This window comes from Artemia sp. Qi Xiang Cuo, chromosome 7 (assembly GCF_049724085.1).
Source record: "Artemia sp. Qi Xiang Cuo chromosome 7, ASM4972408v1, whole genome shotgun sequence".
Classification (NCBI taxonomy): Eukaryota; Metazoa; Arthropoda; class Branchiopoda; order Anostraca; family Artemiidae; genus Artemia; species Artemia sp. Qi Xiang Cuo.
The window spans coordinates 33,575,616-33,598,464 of NC_142800.1; the positions used below are offsets into that span (position 1 = coordinate 33,575,616).

Here is a 22,849-nt window from a genome sequence, read left to right on the forward strand (position 1 = left end):
TGACATCTTTCCTACGCTACTCATTGCAAATTTCCATGTCAAAATCATATATAAAAATTTAAAGAGTCAGAAATAAGGAGAACTTACTACTGCCTCCAAAATTTACTCGTTCTCTTATTTTATTTTCATTCATGTGTAATAGTTTGAATATTTTCCCATGTGGATTCTTTTGAGTATATTATCTCTAAATTGCTGTTGAATCTAAAGCTTAGTTCAAGAACCGTTCCAAAACTTAATTTGAAAATAAGAAATGAATACATTCATAATAAATCATATTCAACATTTATATCATGCCCAATATTTTAATTTGTAATATGAAAACCTAAAAAACTGGAGTAATGTTCATTATATTAATAATCAGTAAAACTTCACTTTGGCAACCAAAAATGGGCAGAAATTACTTTAAAAAATCTTTCCGAACAAAAGTTTTCCAAGAAAAGAAAAGAGCAATTTTAAATCTTAAAACGAGCATAAATGAAGTTATATAACAATTTAAGTTTAAAAAATGACTAGAAATTACTATTAAGGAACAAATGCAACCCCAATAAATATCTTCCTATTTTACTTTTTGTGTTTTTTTTTAATGTTTGGTTTCTTTATATTATCTTTGGATTTTTATCGGTCTTTTGTTGTTTTATTCTGCACTGAGAACGGTCGAGCGGAGGTTTTGACCGAAGTATTTGCATTTTAATTTGTGTTTCTTTTTCAATGGCTGTTTTTATTCTCGTTTCTCTCTTCTTTACGGTTTTTTTATTGTTTTGTCATGGAACCCAAAACGAAAAGCTATTAAAATAAAAAGTCACACCAAACATAAAGTTAACAGATGCTAATATAAACAATAAACTAAATCCTAAGACAAGTAAAAATTTAAATTAATGCTCATGTCAAACATAAAAAGAGCTAAAAATTGATATAAAAGGGAGTTAAGCTACTGCCCCCCCCCCCAACCGTGAACATTTTATATCCTGTTGCTTCATTTGCGCGTTACTGAAAAGAAAAAATGTTTGAACATTTATATGGACAATGTGAAGTTGGAAACAATTCTTTCTGTATAAAATGCAGAATAATTGTACCTAACACATTAGGCATTTTGACCCGCTATACTTTACCCCCATTTCCCCCTAGTGCGCAAATATATAGCCCAAACTTGTTTCTAAAGTATTATATTTTTTATCTTACTTTTGTAAATTTTATTAGGATTGAGCGTCAGAGAAACATATTAGAAGAACATTAGTTAAGTCGTATATCAAACAAGTACCTTTATTAGTTCTTTCTAGTCATCTTGATTATCATGGTAATTTTTTTTTTCTTTTCGTCGAAGTTTCGAAAAACTAAAGCACGCTGTTTAAAATATATAATATTTTTCTGAAATTATTCTTTGGCAACGCTGGCGGTTCCTTAAGAGCAAATAATTTGAAATTCAAGGATGATTGCATACTTTGTTTCATTTCTTACTGTAGGGTTTGCCCTTGGTGAAACGCTTTATAAGGATTGTGGTATGTACCTAATCTTATTTTAGAAAATGTTCTGTACTTGATATCAAGGTATTCTATATTGCACCTGAGAAATTTTAACAGTCTGGGCTGAAACTTCAAGCGATTAAAGGTTTGGACTTGTAATAGCCAAAGCTAAGACCCAAAACTTCAGTAAGCATGCGATATTATCCCTATAATACTAATAGAGTACTAGTATTATATTTCCTATTCAATTGTCTTGCCAAATAGGCCTACTCTGCTATGGTTGCTACCCTGACATGCCCCTTACCAGTGAAAGAGGCCAGATATACCCAGGGTTGCCACTGAGTTTGTGTTTGTACCATTTTTGGTACCTTTTAAATAAAACAGTATGTTTTGTGTTATGGTCCTAAAAATGTTACCTTTTTGTTATGTTTTTGAATTTATGTTGCAATTATGTTAGGCTAGGGTAAGACACCCAGTAGTCGGCCACCTGCCTATTCTCGGACAGAATCTTTGATAGGAATGAATCATCAGCCTATTCACGGACAAAAGTCTCCAATTCCCGGTCACCTGCGATGCATTAATCATTTTAAAAACTTTTTGACATTTAAACTACTCTAATTACTGTATTATACCACCTAGAAACTTAATTTTTTTACAGTTAAAATTCTGCTTCTTTTCTGAACAAGTAGGTTACTAATTCAAATAGTTTCAATTGTACATTGCTTCCTATTTTTAAATTTACTAAGAATTGTCAAATCTTCCTATTGACGGACATATAGGAATCGCTCATGTATATATAGTTATTACGCAATATTGCTTTGTTCTATTCATTGATTTCCTGTTATCGCTTTTGTCGGGTTTTCGTCTGCTTGTTGCTAGGCCTATAGGCAGAACCTGCTAATTCATGTTTTGGCAAATTCATGATTCATGATGGCAAAAAAAACATTAAATTGTAATAGGTTTATTAATATAAGAAATTTTTTATTTAAATTTGATTTTCAGAGAAGATAATAATTCAGATTGGAATTATTGAGAAAAGTGATTATCCTTGTTATTCAATGTGGGCAGGTGCGGATCAAGGATTTTTTTTTGGGGGGGGGGGGCAAAATAGTTGGATTCTATAAAAAAAATTAAGGGGTGCAACGTAGGTTTATCTGATAAATTTTCATAAGGAGTAAGTTTAATTAACTTAAACTTGAGTTAATTAAGTAAATTATGCTATTTAATGCTCTTTTTTATGCTTTTTATGCCTTTTTTGTATGCTTATTAAAAATATAATAAACATTGCTATCGTAAATGAATTTCAGCCCCCCCCCCTATATATGCCAATTCAGGGTATACATTACTACATAAGGGGGGGGGGCAAATTTTGTTTCTGATGTAAATCGGAGGTAAGTTTGAACGTAAGTTTAAGATAAATATTCAGATTGAAATTATTGAGAAAATTGATTTTCCTTGTTATTCAATGTGGACAGGTGCAGATCAAGGAGTTTGTTTTTTTTGGGGGGGGGCATACTAGGTGGACAACAAAAAAAATTTATGGGGGCGCAAAATAGGTTGATCCGATAAACATGCGTCAGGAGTAAGTTTAATTAACGTAAACTTGAGTTAATTAAGTAAATTACACTACTTTAGGCTACGCTAGGGGGCGTGCGCCCCTTCGCCCCCTCCCCGCTGGATCTGCCACTGAATGAGGGGAACTGGTATCCCCCTGTACAATGTTTTCAACTATGCAAGATTCCAATGGTACACTTTTCATATTGATCTGACACTATTTTTGATGTTTTAGGCTTTTTATAGAAATCACCATAAACTGTTTTTTGGAATAAACTTTTACTTTTAAAACGAACCAAAATAATAGTTACCATTCCTGAATCAATGTCCCATGGCAACTTTTTCTTAATAGTAATTTTTTCAAAATTTTATCATTTGAAACGAGGCGGGATTTCTTAATTGCTGTTGACAGCTGTTTTTGTTTGAGAAGTTGCATATTGATTCCTTTTTTCTTTATTTTTGTCGTGTATCAAAAATGGAAGGTTGTATCAAAAAGAAATCAAGTTTGGTTCATGCTAATGAAGTAAAGTAAAATAGGATGAATATGCAATAATTTGTAAACAAATTTGGGCTATATATTTCGGCTCAACGGAATTGTTGTTGTCATTTTAATGAAAAAAAATATCATTTTAATAGCGGGGAACTTGATTTTAATGACCGAGTAATGGAAAATTTTCTGTGGGAGCAACTTTGTACTAGGGGACCGGTTATTTGTGGGGAAACTGCCATAAGGGATGGAATTTCTGTTTTTTCTGGGGGGAGCTGGGTTAAACAAAAAAAACATAATTGGGTACTTACGCATTATGCGGGCACCGCATAATTTACAAGTCTGACCCATATTTTTTTTTGGGGGGGGGGGGGTCAACCCCCTAACCCCCCCCCTGGGTACTACCTTGGCCAAGGGAACAAATTTGCTATTGTACAAGGAAACCAGTCACGAAACCTGTCAAATAGGCTGTTTGCAAGAGATCGCTATAGATAAATGACTGCAAAGCCGTGGTTTCTCAATGAGTGTCAATATTTACACGATTGATTTTTGTGGTTTAAGGGGGGGAAAAATACCTAGGTTAGGTTTGGTTACGTATTTAATATATGGTATGATTCCCTCCCCCCCTAATATGCAAATATATAGCCCAAATTTTTTTCTAAATTATTATAAATTCATCCTATTTTATTTTACATTTTTCCTATATAATTTGAGCGGGGGGCTTTCCCCCTAGATTTGTCACTCCCTTTTGCAAAACCCATAAGCTAACGGATAACAGCTAATGGTGGCGGATCCGGGGAGTGGTGAGGGGGGCGCGTGCCCCCAAGCGAAGTCTAATCATATCATATTCTTGATGCGCTACTTGAAGGTCAAGTAAAGTGTATTCTTAAGAAAATTTATTTAAAAAAACAAAGTTTTTCCGAAGGAAGCAAAGAGCAAAGTTGAAACTTAAAACGAACAAAAATTATTACTTTTACAGCCTATCTAACATATATCAATAAAACTAGTACAAATAAACCAACTAATTGTGTTTCTCTATGCTTTTAGGAAAAAACTAGCGCTTTACTGAAAACACAAAAGTCAAGTATAAAAAACAGGATGATTTAAGAATCAAAATTGAGCATGTAGCCTAACAACACTAAACGAATCGAAAAGGCATTTCATAGTCTTACACCAGTCCTAATACTATCAAGATGGCTTTACTTCAACTTGTTTACAGACTAATTGTATGTCCTTTTCAGAACCAAAACGAGAGCCAGTCATTGAACTCAGCCATTGTGCAGAAGTAATACTAAATTAAATGTAAAAAAATAAAGCAAAATCCTAATCTGTATTGTTACTTTATCTTAAAAGGGATTGATCCGAAAAAGGATTGATAATATTTGTATTCTGTAAAACGCGTCCTTAATTGGTTTGCTTTTACTGTACCAAAACTCCTATATTATTTTGCGTTTTCAATAAAGCGCTAGTTTTGTATAATCCTAAAAGTATAGGGAAACATAATTAGTTGGCTTATTTGTACTAGTTTTATTGATATATGTTAGATAATTTTTGAAGTACTAATTTGTGTTAGTTTTAAGTTTCAACTTCGCTCTTTACTTCCCTCGGAAAAACTTAGTTTTTTTTAAATTAATCAGGGAAAACAGCATGTCCATTTTGAACTCCAATGCCACTTCTGAACCCAAACTGATTGTCGCTGCGGGAACACAACCCTTTCAAGAAGTTTACTAATTATCGAACAAACAGTAATTGTGTACGTAGCTCTAGTTCGTAGCCGTGTTTGGTGGCCGAGTTTCGATGAAGATGTTGAAAGGTGTATAATTATTTCGCGCCTTTCCAAAAGAAAATAGTGGTATCAACTCACGAAAATGTAGGTCAAAGTCACGAAAACTTTTAATAAAAATACCAAGAAAATACTATTCTCATTGAAAATGCCAAATTAAGAATTTTTCAAAGTCTGCGCGGGGAGAGTGGTGGCAAAAAATATTAGAAAGGGGAATGACTGCTGGGGGGGAAAATAATTTTGAAATCTACGGGCACAAAACGTTTTTTTTTTAGTTTTCTTGATGAAAATCTCAAGAAAAAGCCATTCCTAAATGAAAGTACCAAAAAGGATGTTTTTCCAAACATAGGAGGGTGGCAAAAAAACCCTAAAGAAGCAAATACCCCTGCTCCCCAATTGACGGCACTACACATAGAATATACACGTATAAATTTTTCTGGTCCTTTTATATCTTCAAAATTCTTATAAAACAAAAAATTGCGAAGAAAAAAAGAATGTTTTGTTTGTCTTCGCGGTTTTTTGTTTTATCATGATTAGCCAGTGTGGTCTCAGAAATTATTTAAAAAATTCTTATTTTACATTGTCGTGTACAAGGAAGAAAAGAGATAAGGTTGTTTTATTTGATTTTTTACAGATTTTTTTTTATTTGTGAATATTTCATTTGTGTATTTCACTAGTTCAAAATTTCAATTTGAATTAGTTCATTAAGAAACACACTGAACAAGCTATGCCAAAAGATGAACAAGATACGTCATTTCAGTACAGACTGATTAGTTGTTATTTCCAGCTTATCTATTTTTGTCCATTGCATGCCTTGAGCTTGATAACAATTAAATAAAAACAAGTTATTTTTCAAGATGAAAGTAAAGAGCGACATTAAAAATTTAAACAAAAAGAAACTATTGCATATATGAGGGGGAGGGGTATTCCGTGGGGAGTATTTTCGGCAGAGGAGCACTTTCTGCGGGGTAAATTTTTGTGTGGGTGGGGGGGAGATTTCCCGTTTTTTTCTGTGGGAGGATTTTTTTATGGGGGGGGGGTAAACAACTAAGTCCTTAGAAGCAGCATGAAAAGTCAATAATTTTTCAAAATTCCAAATTCCAATTTTCAATTTTTCAAAGTTGTCAAAATTCCCTTTTTAATTTAAGTTTAAATTTATTTGTTTAGTTTAGTTCTTATTTGTTTTAAGTGATTTGATAAGGAGCGACAGATGTCGCTCCTTACTTTCAGTTTAAAAAACTTGTTTTTTTTATTTAATTTCTGATCGTTTTTTAGTTAATGCAGCTTTTATTTGCATAAAAATTTTACTTTTCTTTTGCTAAATGGATGTCTTTACAAATTAACTTACGTAACTAACTTCTATATTCGTATATTTTTCTTCTGGCAAAAAATACAAAGTTGCAGATTTTTGCAGATATGTGCTTGAAACCTATGTAATAGGGTTTTCTGATACGCTGAATCTGACGGTGTGATTTTCATTAAAATTCTTTCACTTGTAGGGGATGTTTCCCCCCTCTTTCAAAAATCGAGTAAATTTTCTCAGGCTCGTAGCCTTTGATGAGTAATACTAAACTTAATAAATTTTATATATTTAGGATCAGCATTATAAACACATTCTTTTGATACATTTATTGACATCAAAATTCCGTTTTTAAAAGTTTCGATTACCATTGAGCCGTATCGCTTGTTTTTTTATTGTTTTTTTTATTACGTATATGTTAATACGTATATGAGGGGGTTCTCCCCGTAGTCAATACCACACTCTTTAAGTTAAAAGTTAAAAAAAAAATTGATTCACGAACCTCAGAATCACAAAGGCCGTTTAATTAGAAGAGATAGCTCTTTTGAAAGTACTAAAAAAAACTGTAGCGTAAAGAGCGAGGTATTGACTTGGGGGAGAACCCCCTCACATACGTTATAATTTCTGTTCGTTTTAAGTTATAATATTCCTTCTTACATTTCAGTTGAAAAAACTTGTTTTTTTATTTAATTTCTGATCGTTTTTTAAATAATGCTTGGAAATCCGGCACCCCCTTCATAGAAGTGTCTCTTACCCCAAAGAAACATCCTCCACGGAAATATTCTCCAGAGTAACCCCCTCTTCTAGCCCCCCCCTCCAGAAAAAATCCTTCCTAAAAATGGTTGTATACTTCCCAATAACCAATAAATAATGCTGGCAAGTCCGGCGCCCCCTTCATGGCAATTTCCCTTCCCCCATGAAAACTTCCATCATGAACAGATCCTCCAACATAACCACCGACCCACCCTTCCCTCCCACTACCAGAAAAAAACCTCCTGAAACTTCTGTATACTTCCCAATAACCAGTACTATATGTTAATATTGGGTAAAGTTCATAACTTTTAGCCCTCCCTCTGGGAACTTCGGAGGATTAAGTCACCCTAAAAGACATATTTATCATATTTTCGACCATGCTGAACAAAATGGCTATCTCAAAATTTTGATCGGGTGACTTTAGGAAAAAAGATAAGCGTGGGAGGGGGCCTAGTTGCCCTCCATTTTTTTGGTCACTTAAAAAGGGCACTAGAACTTTTAATTTCAGTTCCAATGAGCCCTCCCACGATATTCTAGGACCACTGGGTCGATACGATCACCCCTGAGGAAAAAAAAACCAAATAAACACGCATCCGTGATCTTTTTTCTGGCAAAAAATGTAAAATTCCACATTTTTGTGGATAGGAGCTTGAAAACTCTACAGTAGGGTTCTCTGATACGCTGAATATGATGGTGTGATTTTCATTAAGGTTCTATAACTTTTAGGGTGTCTCTAACCCTTTTTTTGAAAATCAGCCAAATTTTCTCAGGCGCTTAACTTTTGATGGGTAGCACTAAACTTGATGAAAGTTATATATTTGAAATCAGCATTGAAATCTGATTCTTTTGATATATCTATTGGTATCAACTAGAGTTTCGGTTACCATTGAGCCGGGTCGCTCCTTACTTACAGTTCGTTACCACGAACTGTTTGACCAAAAATACAAAATTCCACATTTTTGCAAATAGGAGCTTGAAACTTCCGCAACAGGTATTTCTGATACGCTGAATCCGATGGTGTGATTTTCATTACAGTTCTATGACTTTTTGGGGGGGTTTCCCCCTTTTTTCGAATATAAGGCAAATTTTCTCAGGCACGTAATTTTTGATAGGTGGGACTAAACTTGATGAAAGTTATATATTTGAATTCAGCATAAAAATCTGATTCTATTGATGTATCTATGGGTATCAAAATTCTGGTTTTTAGAATTTCGGTTACTATTGAGCAGGGTCGCTCCTTACTTACAGTTCGTTGCCACTAAATTTTTTAAAAAACCTTAAATTTTATAAATTTGGAAATTAAAATAAAATACACATTACTTATAAATATGGAAAATTCCTAATTCCGTCCCCCCCCCCCTTATCGCCTATTATTGGCGAACCTCAACTTTTCCCCTTTCTTTATTACTATTTTATTCATGATGAAATTAGGCCTTAAGAAATGTTTACTGTTGCTATCTGACTAAAATGGCTTGTTTCACCGATGGTTTTAAAATTTGGTCAACTGTCATTTTTCATTCGAGAATGATAGAATTGTTTCACTTGCCCAGAACTCCCGTAATATGAATTTATAATTAAGTCAACGGTTTGAAAGGGAAGGGAAGAGTAAATGATTGTCTGGTTAACAGGCATGCAAAATCAAGTATCAGAACATTTAAAAAATGAAAGTGAAGAGCCAAGCTTGCATCTTTAGAGGAAAAGTGGAAGCGATAATGAGAACAAGTCCAAAATGAAATCAAGTAAGTATATGTAAGTATGACGGTACTAGACCATTAGGGCCCATCCAGCGGTCCTGATCTCTGTTTTGTAATACAACATAACAATAACGATAAATTATTTTTGGTACTTGTTAAATATTATCTTGTTACATGGGCACCCATAAAGGGAGGGGGGGTCAAGGGGGTGGTTGCCCACCCCTGGCTGAATGACGGTGTCATATATGCCCTCGGGGGATACCTTACAACCCTTGCCTTTTGTGTTTTCAGTAAAGCGCTAGTTTTTTTTAATCCTAAAAGCCTAGAGAAACATAATTAGTTGGTTTATTTGTACTAGTTTTATTGATATATGTTAGATAGTCTGTAAAATTAAAACTTTTTGTTCATTTTAAGTTTCAACTTTGCTCTTTGCTTCCTTTGTAAAAACTTAGTTTTTTAAAATAAATTTTCTTAAGAATACACTACTTGACGTTCAAGTATCGCATAAAGAATATGATATGCTTAGACTTCGCTAGGGGGCACGTGCCCCCCTCACCACAGCCCGGATCCGCCACCCTTAGCTGTTATCCGTTAGCTTATGGGTTTTGCAAAACGGAGTGACAAATCTAGGGGGAAAGCCCCCCGCCCAAATTATATAGGACGAAGGTAAAATAAAATAGGATGAAATCATAATAATTAATAAAAAATTGTGGGCTATATATTTGCCCACTAGGGGGGGGGGGGAATCAGACCATATATTAAATACGAAACCAAACCTAACCTAGGTACCTTTTCCCCCTTTAAACAACAAAAATCAATCTTGTAAATGTTGACACTCATTGAGAAACCACGGCTGTGCAGTCATGTATCTATAGCGATCTCTTGCAAATAGCGTATTTGACAGGTTTCGTGACTGGTTTCCTTGTACAATAGCAAATTTGTTCCCTTGGCTAATGTAGTACCCAGGGGGGGTTAGGGGTTTGACCCCCCCCCACAAAAAATAAATAATGGTCAGACTTGTAAATTATGCGGTGCCCGCATAATGCGTAAGTACACAATTATGTTTTTTTTTGTTTAACCCCCCGCCCCCCAGTCCTATCAGACCTTCCCTCCCTGCTGGCTGGTTCCCCAGACATAACCAGCCCCCTAGTACAACGTTGCTCCCGCAGAAAATTTTACATTACTCAGTCATTAAAATCAAGTTCCCCGCTATTAAAATGATATTTTTTGTCATTAAAATGACAACAACAATTCCGTTGAGCCGAAATATATAGCCCAAATTTGTTTACAAATTATTGCATATTCATCCTATTTTATTTTATTTCATTAGCATGAACCAAACTTGATTTCTTTTTTATACAACCTTCCATTTTTGATACACTGCAAAAATAAAGAAAAAAAGTAATCAATATGCGACTTCTCAAACAAAAACAGCTGTCAAAAGCAATTAAGAAATCCCGCCTCGTTTCAAAGGATAACATTTTGAAAAAAATTACTATTAAGAAAAAGTTGCCATGGGACATTGATTCAGGAATGGTAACTATTATTTTGGTTCGTTTTAAAATTAAAAGTTTATTCCAAAAAAAAGTTTATGGTGATTTCTAAAAAAAACCTAAAACACATCAAAAATAGTGTCAGATCAATATGAAAAGTGTACCATTGGAATCTTGCATAGTTGAAAACATTGTACAGGGGAATACCAGGTCCCCTCATTCAGCGGCAGATCCAGCGGGGAGGGGGCGAAGGGGCGCACGCCCCCCTAGTTTAGCCTAAAGTAGTGTAATTTACTTAATTTACTCAAGTTTGCGTTAATTAAACTTAGTCCTGACGCAAGTTTATCGGATAAACATATTTTGCACCCCATAAATTTTTTATTGTATCCACATATTTCCCCCCCCCCCAAAAAAAAAAACAAAATCCTTGATCCACACCTGTCCTTATTGAATAACAAGGTACATAACTTTTCTCAATAATTTACTTGTGTAACGATGCAGTTTCGAATTAACGACAATAGAATGATAAATTTTCTCGTAGCTATCCCAGGTGTTCGTTTTAGATAGTGGTATCATTGATGTTTTGATAATTTTAAACGTCTGATAAAGAAAGGGTGATGATACTCTATTTGAAGTTTGAAGACAGAATAGAATTTTGTCAAATTAGGCACATATAAAAGCTTTATTTAATAGAGAGGTTTGAAAAATTTATTTCCGGCGAAGATGTCACAGTAGAGTATGCATTATGGAAGTTTTAAGCTGATTTTTTGTGCTTTCAGGAGGGATTCTTTTCTGTTGGGGGGGGGAGGAAAGGGTTACGGGGGAGGATTCTTCCATGGAGGATTTTTCCTTGGGGAAGGGACATTTCTATTAAGGGAGCGCCGGATTATTTAATTTTTGAACGTTTTTGAATTGATGCAGGTTTTGATCTTGGGTCACCGTACATGAATAATTAAAAAAAAATTGCATATTAATTTTACTTTTATTTGGTTAAATGGCTATCTTGAAACTTATTTAATTTTATTTACGAACGTTTTTATTAGTAATAAAGATACGTAGCTTACGAATTAACTTACTTAACGAACTTCTACATTCATATATTTTTAATATGTATATTAGGGGGCTTGCCTACAGTCAATACCTCGCTCTCTAAGCTAAAGTTCGAATTTTATTCCAGTTCTTTAAAAATGACCCCTTAATCACAAAGGCCGTTATTTAGAATAAATAGCTCTTATGAAAGTACTAAAAAATCTTTGGCTTAACGAGTGAGGTACTGACTAGGGGATGAACCCCCTCCCCCCCTCTGGGTCCACTACTGTCATGGTTGCAGAGGTAGGTGTAACCTAGTAAAGAACAAACAACAGCCCATAGTAACCAAAAGTTAAAAACATTTTGAAAAAAAATTACTATTAAGAAAAAGTTGCCATGGGACATTGATTCAGGAATGGTAACTATTATTTTGGTTCGTTTTAAAAGTAAAAGTTTATTCCAAAAAAAGTTTATGGTGATTTCTAAAAAAGCCTAAAACACATCAAAAATAGTGTCAGATCAATATGAAAAGTGCACGATTGGAATCTTGCATAGTTGAAAATATTGTACAGGGGAATACCAGTTCCCCTCCTTCAGTGGCAGATCCAGAGGGGAGGGGGCAAAGGGGCGTATGCCCCCCTACTGTAGCCTGAAGTTGTGTAATTTACTTAATTAACTCAAGTTAGTGTTAATTAAACTTACTCCTAATTCAACTTTATTGGATCAACCTCTTTTGCGCCCCCTAAATTTTTTATTGGATCCACCTATTCTCCCCCCCCAAAAAAAAAACAAAATCCTTGATCCGCACCTGTCTCCATTGAATAACAAAGAAAATCACTTTTCTCAATAATTTCAATCTGAATATTTATCTTAAACTTACGTTTAAACTTGCCTCCGATTTACATCAGAAACAAAATTTGCCCACCCCCCCCCCTTATGTAGAAATGTATACCCTGAATTGGTATATATAGGGGGGGGCTGAAATTCATTTCCGATATAAATGATTATTATATTTGTAATCAGCATAAAAAAAAGGCATCGAATGGTGTATTCACTTTATTAAAAAATTAATAATTTTTTTTTTTTTGTATTTACAATTTTTTTTTGTAAATTAATTTTACCCCCCACCCATATATATACCAATTAAGGGTATATATTTGCCCTTTTGGGAGGTGGGGGGGGGAAGTTGAAACTTACCTCTAATTTACACATAAATAAAATTACCCCCACCCCCTAATGTGCAAATATATACCCTGAATTGGTATATATAGGGGTGGGGGCTAAAATTCATTTCCAACAAAAATAATTGCTATATTCTTAAAGAGCATTAAAGAGCGTAATTTACTTAATTAACTCAAGTTTGCGTGAATTAAACTTACTCCTAATGCAAATTTATCAGATCAACCTATTTTGCACCCCTTAATTTTTTTTTATTATATCGACCTGTTTCGCCCCCCCCCCCCCCCCCCCCCAAAAAAAAAATCCCTGATCGGCACATGCTCACATTGAATAACAAGGATAATCACTTCTCTCAATAATTCCAATCTGAATTATTATCTTCTCTAAAAATCAAATTTGTTATACAAATTTGTAATAAACCTTTAAAAATTAATTTTTCATTTGCGAAATGGTGATTTACAAACTGCAGCTATTTTGAAATTAGCTGGGCCGAGATTACAGCGTATAGAAAACAAGACCGGGAAAACCAGTTTTTTTGCTGGTGGCCGTGAATAGGGAGATTGCTGGTCGGGAATAGGCAATATTGCGTCATAAGTATTTACAATGAGCCGTTTGTTATGTCCGACTTTAGGCGGAATTGTCACTTGTTAGTATTTCAAAAATAGGCAGCGCTGTACTAGGCTTAACTATTTGAATTAGTAACCTACTTGTTCACAAAAGATACAGAATTTTAACTGTAAAAAAATTAAGTTTCTAGGTGGTATAATACAGTAATTAGAGTAGTTTAAATGTCAAAAAGTTTTCAAAGTGATTAAAGTGTCCGACTACTGGGTGTCTTACCCTACACTTTCAAATAATGAGTAATTTTCACATTTTCTGAGTAATGTATTTTGTTGCCCTTGTAAAAAAATCCACTGTTCCCATTTTAATTACACTGGTATGAGTAGGCCCATCAACATTCTTTCACATTGTGGTCATTTAATCTTATCAAACAATCACTCAGTTATTAGGATGAGAAAATACCCACTTTGCTTACTTGCATAGTAGGTTTAGGTAACATTCTCTCTCACAAGTATAAGATTTTCATTTGTTTAGTGACAATAGTCAGTTAGTCACCTCTCCAACTTTCAATTTCTTCACCATCATCAGTTGACTTTGAATCTTGTTCTATCAACAGGCATACTAAAATTATATGGAGAAGGAGCTAGTAAAAATAGGTAAACAATAAAAGCTATTTTCTTTATAGTTTCTTTCTACATAAGTGATTTTAAAATGATATGGTACTTTGTTTAAATATTGTAAACACAATGACAAACCACACTTTGCAATCCAATTCTCTATTGACTGATACCTGTTTGACTAGTTTTCTTTAGCATCTGTCTTGCATGTGTATCAGCTAATTGACGAGTACCAATGATGTACATATTATTCTTTACACAACAAGCTCACCCCTCCCTCTTCTGATTAGTTGGACATAATATCAGGTCATATACAAAACTTGCTCTTTTTACATGGGATTATGAACAGCTGATATTGACAAAATATATGAAACTAAAAATTAGCCATTTTTTTGTTATATTTAGGCATTGAGGGGGGGGGGGTGCATTATTTGAGCTGGAGTTTTTTATTTTATGCTAAACTTTTTCCTAGTATCATAGTCACTTTTTGAGATTATAACCCCCCTCCCCCCCCCCATCTAAGGGCCCATATATAACTGTATAAATATCTCATCTCATTGTTGTGTCATCTTGTGATGACATTCTTTCTTGTTATATTCTTTTGTGTTCATTCATATTGTAAAGTAAGAATTTTATTTGTTGATTTTTTTTAATATATTCCTAGGGCTACATCAGGGACCATCAGGGAGGTGGGTGTATTTTCAGAAAAGGGGCCATGATATTTGGAAATAGTATAAAATAAGGAATTTAATGGTACTGCTTGTGTGTTTAGCATGTTGTCTTCAGAAAAGGACAATCACTAAATATTTGGCTTTAGAAAAAGACAACTAGACTAATGCCCATTTTTATGAAGAAGATAAACAGTCTTGTATCTGTATAGGGTAGGCTTACAGTTTACTTAAAACTGATTCACAGGGACCATACAGGCTGGACTGCAGCCCCAACCCCCTGAAAACATAAATTTCTTGGCATTTCTTTATTAAATTATAGATTTTTTATGATCCCCCCTATTTTCTTTTAATTAAATCAATTCAATTTCATTTTTAATTAACTCACTGATCTTTTTGTTCCATCTTCCATTTATTTCTTTGTCACCCATTTTTTTTTTAATTTGTGAACTATTTTTAAACCACTTCTGAATGTTCAGTTACTTCCCATTTTTATCAGTATAGCACAATGGTAAAAGCACTTCCCAAGGCTGTGTTAACTTAGGTTGTAATCTTGGATGAGGTATTATATTTTTTTTAATTGGCAAATTAAAAATATTAAATATAAGTGAAAATTCAGGGTAAAAAATTGATTAGTTTTTGCATAATTTGATGTTTTTATTTGTTTTTCTCAACTCATTGACTTTTTATGTTTATGCATTTAAAACCTAGATAAATATGATCTTTATTTTAGGTAAACCCCAATGCTTTTTATTCCCCTCATGTTTGCTTATATTCATATATTCTTGAGAAAAAAATTATTCTCTACTTTTTTGTTCATTTTGAAAATGAGTTTAATTTTATTATTGTTTGACGTCCTCCCCTAAAAATTCTTTGTATGTGCCTGCACTTGTGAGACCCATCAAAACAGCTTTAGGATAAGATTCTTGGGGTTGAATTGTGTGAACTCTTCTTTTATTTCTTGCTGATAGGGTGGTAAATGAGTTTCTTAAGTATGGTGGCTCTGAGGTTAGAAATAAGTTATTGAAGATTATGAATATAATTTTTGAAAAAGGGGAAGTACCTAACGATTTTAGGAAAACCTTAATTAAGCCAATATATAAGAAAGGTGATAAAAGTGAGTGTGGTAATATTGAGGCATTAGTCTGGTCTCTGTAGGTAGCAAATTACTTAGTAATATGATACTTTTTAGACTAAGAGATGCAGTAGACAAAGTTTTAAGAGAAGAGCAGTGCAGTTTTAGAAAAGGTAGAGGATGTGTTGACCAAATTTTCACTCTTAGGCTAATAATTGAGAAGTGCCTGAGTTTTCAAACACTTTTGGTCCTCAGTTTTGTAGATTATGAGCAAGCGTTTGATTCTTTTGATAGAAGAGCTTTTAGCAAGGGTCTCATCTTTGTATGATATGCCAGACAAATACATTAAAATTATTAGTGCTGTGTATGAGAATAACACGACTGCAGTTACCGTAGGAAATGAGGTTAGTAGCTGGTTTCGTATTAAAACAGGAATTAAGCAGGGTTGTGTTCTATCCCCCTTTATATGGATTATTTTGATGGACTTTGTTTTAAGGAGCACAGGAAAGGCAATGGGAGACCACAGAATCAAATGGGGAGGAAAGAGTCTCCTAGACTTAGATTATGCTGATGACTTAAGCATCCTAGATGAAAGTGTGAGCAAAATGAATGAAGTTTTAGAGGTTTTGCGAGTTCAGGGTGCTAGAATTGGTTTGAAAATTAATGTTAGGAAGATTAAGTCAGTAAGGGTAGGAATAAATGAAGACGAAAATGTGACGTTGGGTAATGAAAAGATTGATCAGGTGGGCAGCTTCACTTACCTTGGTAGTATTATTAGTAAAGATGGTGGGAGCAGTGAAGATGTTAAAAATAGAATAGCCAAAGCTCAAGGTGTTTTTTCACAATTAAAAAAAAGTCTGGAAGAACAGGAAGATAAGTATGCAAACCAAGATTAAAATATTAGAAGCTACAGTTATGATAGTAGTCAAACATGATTCTATAGCCTTGATGTTCGGAAAAGCAGATGAAGATTTGCTAGGGCTTTTCCAGAGGAATTACCTTCGGATTATTCTGGGTACCCGGCTGACTTGCCGTATTTCAAACATTAGGCTATACAAAAAATGTAGTTCAATGCTGCTCTCTAGGGCTATAATGAAAGAAAGGTTGAGGTGGTTAGGGCATGTTGTGTGGATGAAGGATGACAGGTTGCTGAAGATTGTTCTTTTTGGCTAACCATCTAGGGCTAAACAGAAAGCAGGTCGTCCCCGTCTGGGGTGGGAGGACGTCATAAAGAAAGATTTAAAGGAAATGGGAACTTCGTGGGCAGGTGTAAAAGGGAGGCCTTGAATAGATTGGAGTGGAGGAGGAGCATGCATAGCTGTGTGATGTGGTGAGTTGTTACTGGTAGTAGCCTTTTGGTTGGGAGTTATGATTCAAATTACAAACAGAAAAAGGCATTTTATATAAAATAACTGCTGGTTTGTATAGGAACTGAAGACAACAATTGAAATGTTTTTGTTTGATAAAATAAAAGCAAAACAAAAACTCTGTCACTTGGGATTGCTCAAATCTTCATGTTGGAGTGATACAAATTTGAAGCTGGAGGAGGTGAGACTGAAACCAAGCCAATATAAAATGTTAGATGGGAAGGGAGCGATTTAAATGATTTTTTGGGTCTTTTTAAGAAGCTGGATTTATTAAGATCGTTTTTATTGAAATTTAATAATAAAAAAAATCTGGTTTTTTATCTTCTTTTCTAAAAGACTCTAAATTGTCCTGTGTTTATTGATTTGCCTTTTATTTTGTATGTATTGCTAATGAATTTTTGGTTTAAAACACCAATAATGGCAATTAAAAACAACAACAGCAAAATAGTAGCCTGGGATTATATACACACATCAGGGGGGGGGGGGGTCTTTCTGTTGTGCAGGTAAACTGGAAGCAGCACTTACAGTTGAATGAATAGAAATTTCCTGAAGGTTAAGAAGCATGAATTGTTATTGTTGTGTACTTTTTAGGCACCTTTTAAAAGTTGGAGAGAGAATTTTCAATGAGTTTACATGAAAATATACAGGCAACAAATTTCCCCTCCTCCCCCCCTTACGTACCGCTCTTGATAGCGAAATTACGGCGCCCTGCCTTGAAAAGAGACTTTCCTATCTAAAGTTATGTTTTTAAGATTTTGGACATTACAAAATTTTTAGTCTGGTGGCAACCTTGGATATACCCCTAGGCTATGCACAATAAGTTACCAGGGGACTTCAAGTGCTCTCCAGAACAAAGTATATTAGTAAAACATGTAGTTTGACTAGGTTTGTCACTTTAAGCTCTTTCAGAATATCATAGGCCTAAAGTGTTTGCAATAATAAATCCCCTAATGGTCCCAGATATGGTCATAGGGTAAACAAAAACTAAGAAAACAATAAGATATTGAAATTCTTTCCTGGTAATATGCAGCATGCTTATAGGCCTATTGCTCAGATTGTCATGTTTCATTCCATTGCTATCTTGGTCTAATCAAATAAGCCACTTCGCATAATCTATTTCAATTAGCAAGCAAATGACCTATGCCAGGGTTCCTGTTTCTTCAGTTTTACATTTCACAAACTACTCTATTATATTGCATAGATTAAAAAATGACTGAGAAGAGAATCCCCTCTTTTAGAAAACAAAATATTTGAGAAGTTAAAAAAAATATATAAAGCAAGATGAACAATGACCTGACAGTGGTTTTATGATTTTAGTGTGTTATAATTTACTTCAAGGCATAATGTCAAATTAGACTTGAATGTTCTTGTTCCTGCAAAAATCAATATAAAAAGGGGAAAATACCTTTAGTTTTTTTTTCACAAAATACAGATTAAACTTCCAGGAATGAACATGCTGCCTAAGCCTGGTCCCAGTAAGGCCTTTTCAAATTCCAGAAGTACCCTTTCACTGTCTAGAACAATATATTCTTGAAAAACCTTTATGAATCAGATAAATGAAACTTTTAAGGAAGGGACATGCACCCTTGATTATGATCTGGGAAGGTATTTCAGGCTCCTAACCTCCACTCCTTTCTGAACTATTACAACAATTTGGCTTAGTTTCAACAGAGTATTCCAAGCCATAAGGGAAGGTATTGCAATTGGAACTGTAAAACAGCATACCATGTCTGAATCTGGGCTGTAAATCCACCTCTAGAAGTTTCATTTAAGTAGTAAAATATCTTTGCAAGTGGTAAGATAAAGCCTTGTACTTTTAATTTTATATTATTATAACTTTATTCAGAAAAGCTGTAAAATAAGCTGAAAGCAAGAAGTAGAATTGTGGCTCCTCCCTACTTCTTCCATCCTAGCTTTTTGAGCAGAAAGGTATGCATATTTCACCTTTTCAAATCAGAGTTTGGCTGTAAAACCAAAATGTGCCATTGAGCCATTAATATGTTTGCATGCTGCATCTTGTTTGACCTCAAATAATGCAATCATTTTTAAATCAAGGATATTCAAAAGCATAAAGTGGGCTTTGATTGTTTTAATTTCTCACCTATCCCATTTCCTGCTACTCAGCAGAAATGTAGGCATCTTGCAAAAGGTAGACACCTTGTTTTAACTGGAATTATGGGGGATGTTCAATTGATATTATTGGAGAACTGACATGGGTGAGAACCACGTCAATGCCATCTGTCCCTTCCAGTGCGAGTTTCCAGCTCAAAGTTAGACCTGTTACTATCTTGTTTAAACTAGAATCATATAGGAGTTTCCGATCATCAGGATTCAAGTGGGACCATTCCTCTCCAACAATGCTTCCCTAGCCATTCCAATAGTTTTACAGCAGAGTTTCCAGCTTGTTGTACCTTTTCTAAACTAGAATGATTGGGGACAAAATAGGGGCCATAAAAATCCAAAACTGCCTCTCTTTCTTGTTTTTCATGTTCTGAAAAGTATACATTCTGCACTTTCTTAGGATAGATATTATGCAAGGATTTTTAAGCTATTTTAGTAGAGGTATAAAGTTGGTCTATGGCTCATGGCCCATCTAGTATTCCTTGTCCTTTCCACCAGCAATTTCCTTGTAAGAGGGTATTATCATTATTGTTGTGGGTTGACTGATCAAACTGAATTGTGGTTCATGCTACAATGGCCTATTGCTGGCAGATGGGGTGGCTTTTTCCACCTGATTTGAACTGTTTTCACAGAAGGACTTTTAACTAGTAAGATTTGATTGCCAAAGTGGCCAATAGACTCCAACTACTTTTAATTCCTACTAAATTTAAACCCTGTTTCATTTAGAATTATGCAAGCAAAAATTTGCCAGATATGACTAGAGAACCATATTAGGACCATGGCTCCTTCAACCTTGCTCTGCCTCTACTCACTGGGTTTTGAACAAAAAGGCAGATATGTTGCATCTTGTTTGAAGCAGAATAATGCTAGAATTTTGATTCTGTATCAATGGAGACACAAATCTGACCCTTAGTCTCTTTGACACCCCTCTCTGCCCCTTGCTATGGCAATTCTTTTGTAGATGGTTGGGATGTTGTACTATGTTTAACTGAAATCACCCAAGGATTTCTAATCTCCATAATTGGGGTTGAGACAGTTGTCCCTTTTGCCCTCGCCCCCCCCCCCCCAAAGTTTAAGTGGAAAGAAATGTATGTATCACTGTTTTAAATCTAAAATATGACAATATTTTAGAGCTCTATGAATTTGGGCACAGAGTGGGCCCATTGCCCCTCACAGATCCCTCCTCCTCACTACCAGCTTTTAGCTGAAAATTATGAATATTCTTCCCTGTTTGAGGTGGAATCTGATAACCATTTTCTATCTGTATGGATCAGAAACATAAAGTGGGCTCTTGGTTCTTCAAGAATGCCTTCCACTATCAAATTATTTTGCAGAAAAATAGGAATCCTGTGTTTTTAACTGATTGGCTTGAAATATATGGAGTAAGGGCAAATGGGACTGTGTAATCCCCTTATTCAACCTCAAATACATCTGAAACTTGTAGGGCAAGGAACTTTGGGCTAAGCAAACAGAGTTATACATTTTTAAGGGATTTCCACTACTTCTAAGCCTCGCCTACCTCATGTACTAATGTGTCCAAATTTGCTTTAAATTAAGCCAAAAGTTATCTAAAGTGAAGGAAAAAATCAATTAAGAAATTGTAGACTGTTGAAATTTAAAGCTTAGGTGCTGGTAGTTCTCTGAGTTTCATTGGCCAGAGATATCTCCTCTATGACAAAGAGTGAGTCACATATTTATGCTATGGGTTTTCCCTTGTTTTTATTCCTGAAACATTTTAATATCAGAAATTTGACTTCATTTGACTATGCAACACCTATTAATAATAATTTAACACATTGACATAGTTTTGTAATTATTAGTAAAGTATTTGTTTGACAATCACTATACTAGATAGACATCAAGCTATTTTTAAGATCAAATGAACAGGAAACAAATAATGAGTCAATCAAAAGGTTGTATCAACAAGCCAGAACTTAAGATGGTTTAAAATAGTTCAACACAGTTTATTTCAAGAAAAATACAATGTCTGGACAAACTAGAATCTCTAAGAAAATAACACATAGACTTGTATTTTTTTTTATTTTAGGATTCTAAAGTTTTGTAAGCATGTAATGTTCAACCCTGGCTACATTTTAGTCATGTAGAAATTTTTACTGTTGCATGCTGGGACAGTCATAAGAGCTAAGTTCCGCTACCTAGTTTATGTGAAAATACATTTTGCAGTCCATTGTGCTTTTAAATTGATAGCAGCTGGAAGAAGCTCATAAAGGTGCTCAAAGATTCCTGAAGGTGATTGAGAGAGAGAGAGGTAGATGAGAAACAATGAATTTCTAAGTAGTGAATCTCTTACACAACTTCACTCTAATTCAACTTCAAGGAGTTTATTCCTCAAATAACTAAACTTCAAATAAGTTAGGCTTCCAGAACTGGAGCCACAAACAGCTCAGCCCACACTTTAAACAACCTCTGACAATTTGACCAAACACAGTCCAACTCCATTTGGCACCACTCTTCAGTCAATAAAATAGAAATGGTAGGAAAACATGTTTTCCTTCCCAAATACACCTAAAAAAAAAGTTATTTATTCTTTCTGCTACCCAGAACAATTCATATTTTTAGACTTAGAAATTCTATCATTGGAGTATCATGATATATTTTTATAACTATTCAAGTATAATTATGATGCAATTGTTTGGGTAGTTGGGGCTATTGTTAGGGGAAGAGGGTTGGAAACATCATGGGTCCACTTTCTGCCTTCAGTGGTCCATATTGAAAACATTTAAACGATTTTAGTGCAAAAGAGCTGTCTTTCATTTAATGTGTCTGTGATGATGAGGAGGGAGTTGGAAAGCCCATGGGTCCACTTTGTACCTTCAGTCCTGCATATTCAAATCTGTTGTGGGTTCTTTTTTGTTTATGTTTTGACAAAGACAACACACAAATTTATATCTTTTTCAATAAAGCACAAATGACTAGCCCTTTAGAGGACTTGGGGGGGGGTGTATCACTTTTATTTGTCATAGCTCTCATTTCTAAACTGGGATTCTTCCACTGTAATTTTCTTTTGTTATTTAAAAGATCTAAAACCAATCTGGCCAGCCATGGCAAAACAAATAAATTTCATGGTCTATGGAAGTATTAAAAATAAAAAAAACTATTTTTGCAGATTTATCAATTAATAGAGGTAGGCCTACTGGTAATATAATTTTTGGGCCTATTTACAATATTATTTAAAAAAAACGAACCTATATTCAAAAACAAAGTCTTACAAAATATCCAAAGGAATAACAAATAAAAAAAAACCTATATATATTTTAGTTATTCTGTTTTAGTTCTATATACATTTTTGTTTATATTATTTTAGTTTTAGATTCTAGTTTGTTTTTTTTATGCTAGAGACGCCTTGTTTTATATGGGCGAAATATTCGTTTGTTTTTTGCTCTCTTTGTTTCCTCTAATAATTGTAGACCCATTTGTCATTTTCAGATTCATTTCTTTGTTTTTTCTTGCTGTAACTGATACTATGACAAGTAAGAAATACTTCAAAACACAGTGTGTTTTCAGAAAAGCGCATATGAATTTCTAGCTTTTAGAGAGTTTAAGAGAGTTGTACTAATGGTCCTATTATTGATAAAGTCTATTTCTCTTTAAAATTAACTTGATAATTAATTTTAATATCTGTCTGTTGTAAATTTAATTGATTCTTGAGTTCCTTTTTGTTGTAAAATACCCCAAAGTTAAATCTGA

At 34.3% G+C, this 22,849-nt stretch overlaps 1 protein-coding gene across 3 annotated transcripts in view; it reads left to right on the plus strand.

Annotated features, from left to right (window-relative positions):
* Positions 1-1,394: 1,394 nt before the first annotated feature.
* Positions 1,395-22,849, plus strand: part of Npc2a (Niemann-Pick type C-2a) — a 29,342-nt gene continuing 7,887 nt past the window's right edge. Inside the window, exon 1 of one of the 3 annotated variants that reach the window (XM_089091492.1) lies at positions 1,395-1,496. In XM_089091492.1, coding sequence (XP_088947618.1) covers positions 1,427-1,496 — 70 coding nt within the window. In that variant the 5' untranslated portion in view covers positions 1,395-1,426. Of the gene's footprint in view, positions 1,497-13,300; positions 13,379-13,909; positions 13,950-22,849 lie in introns of those variants that run through there. The other 2 variants (XM_089091494.1, XM_089091495.1) reach the window with 2 other exon arrangements.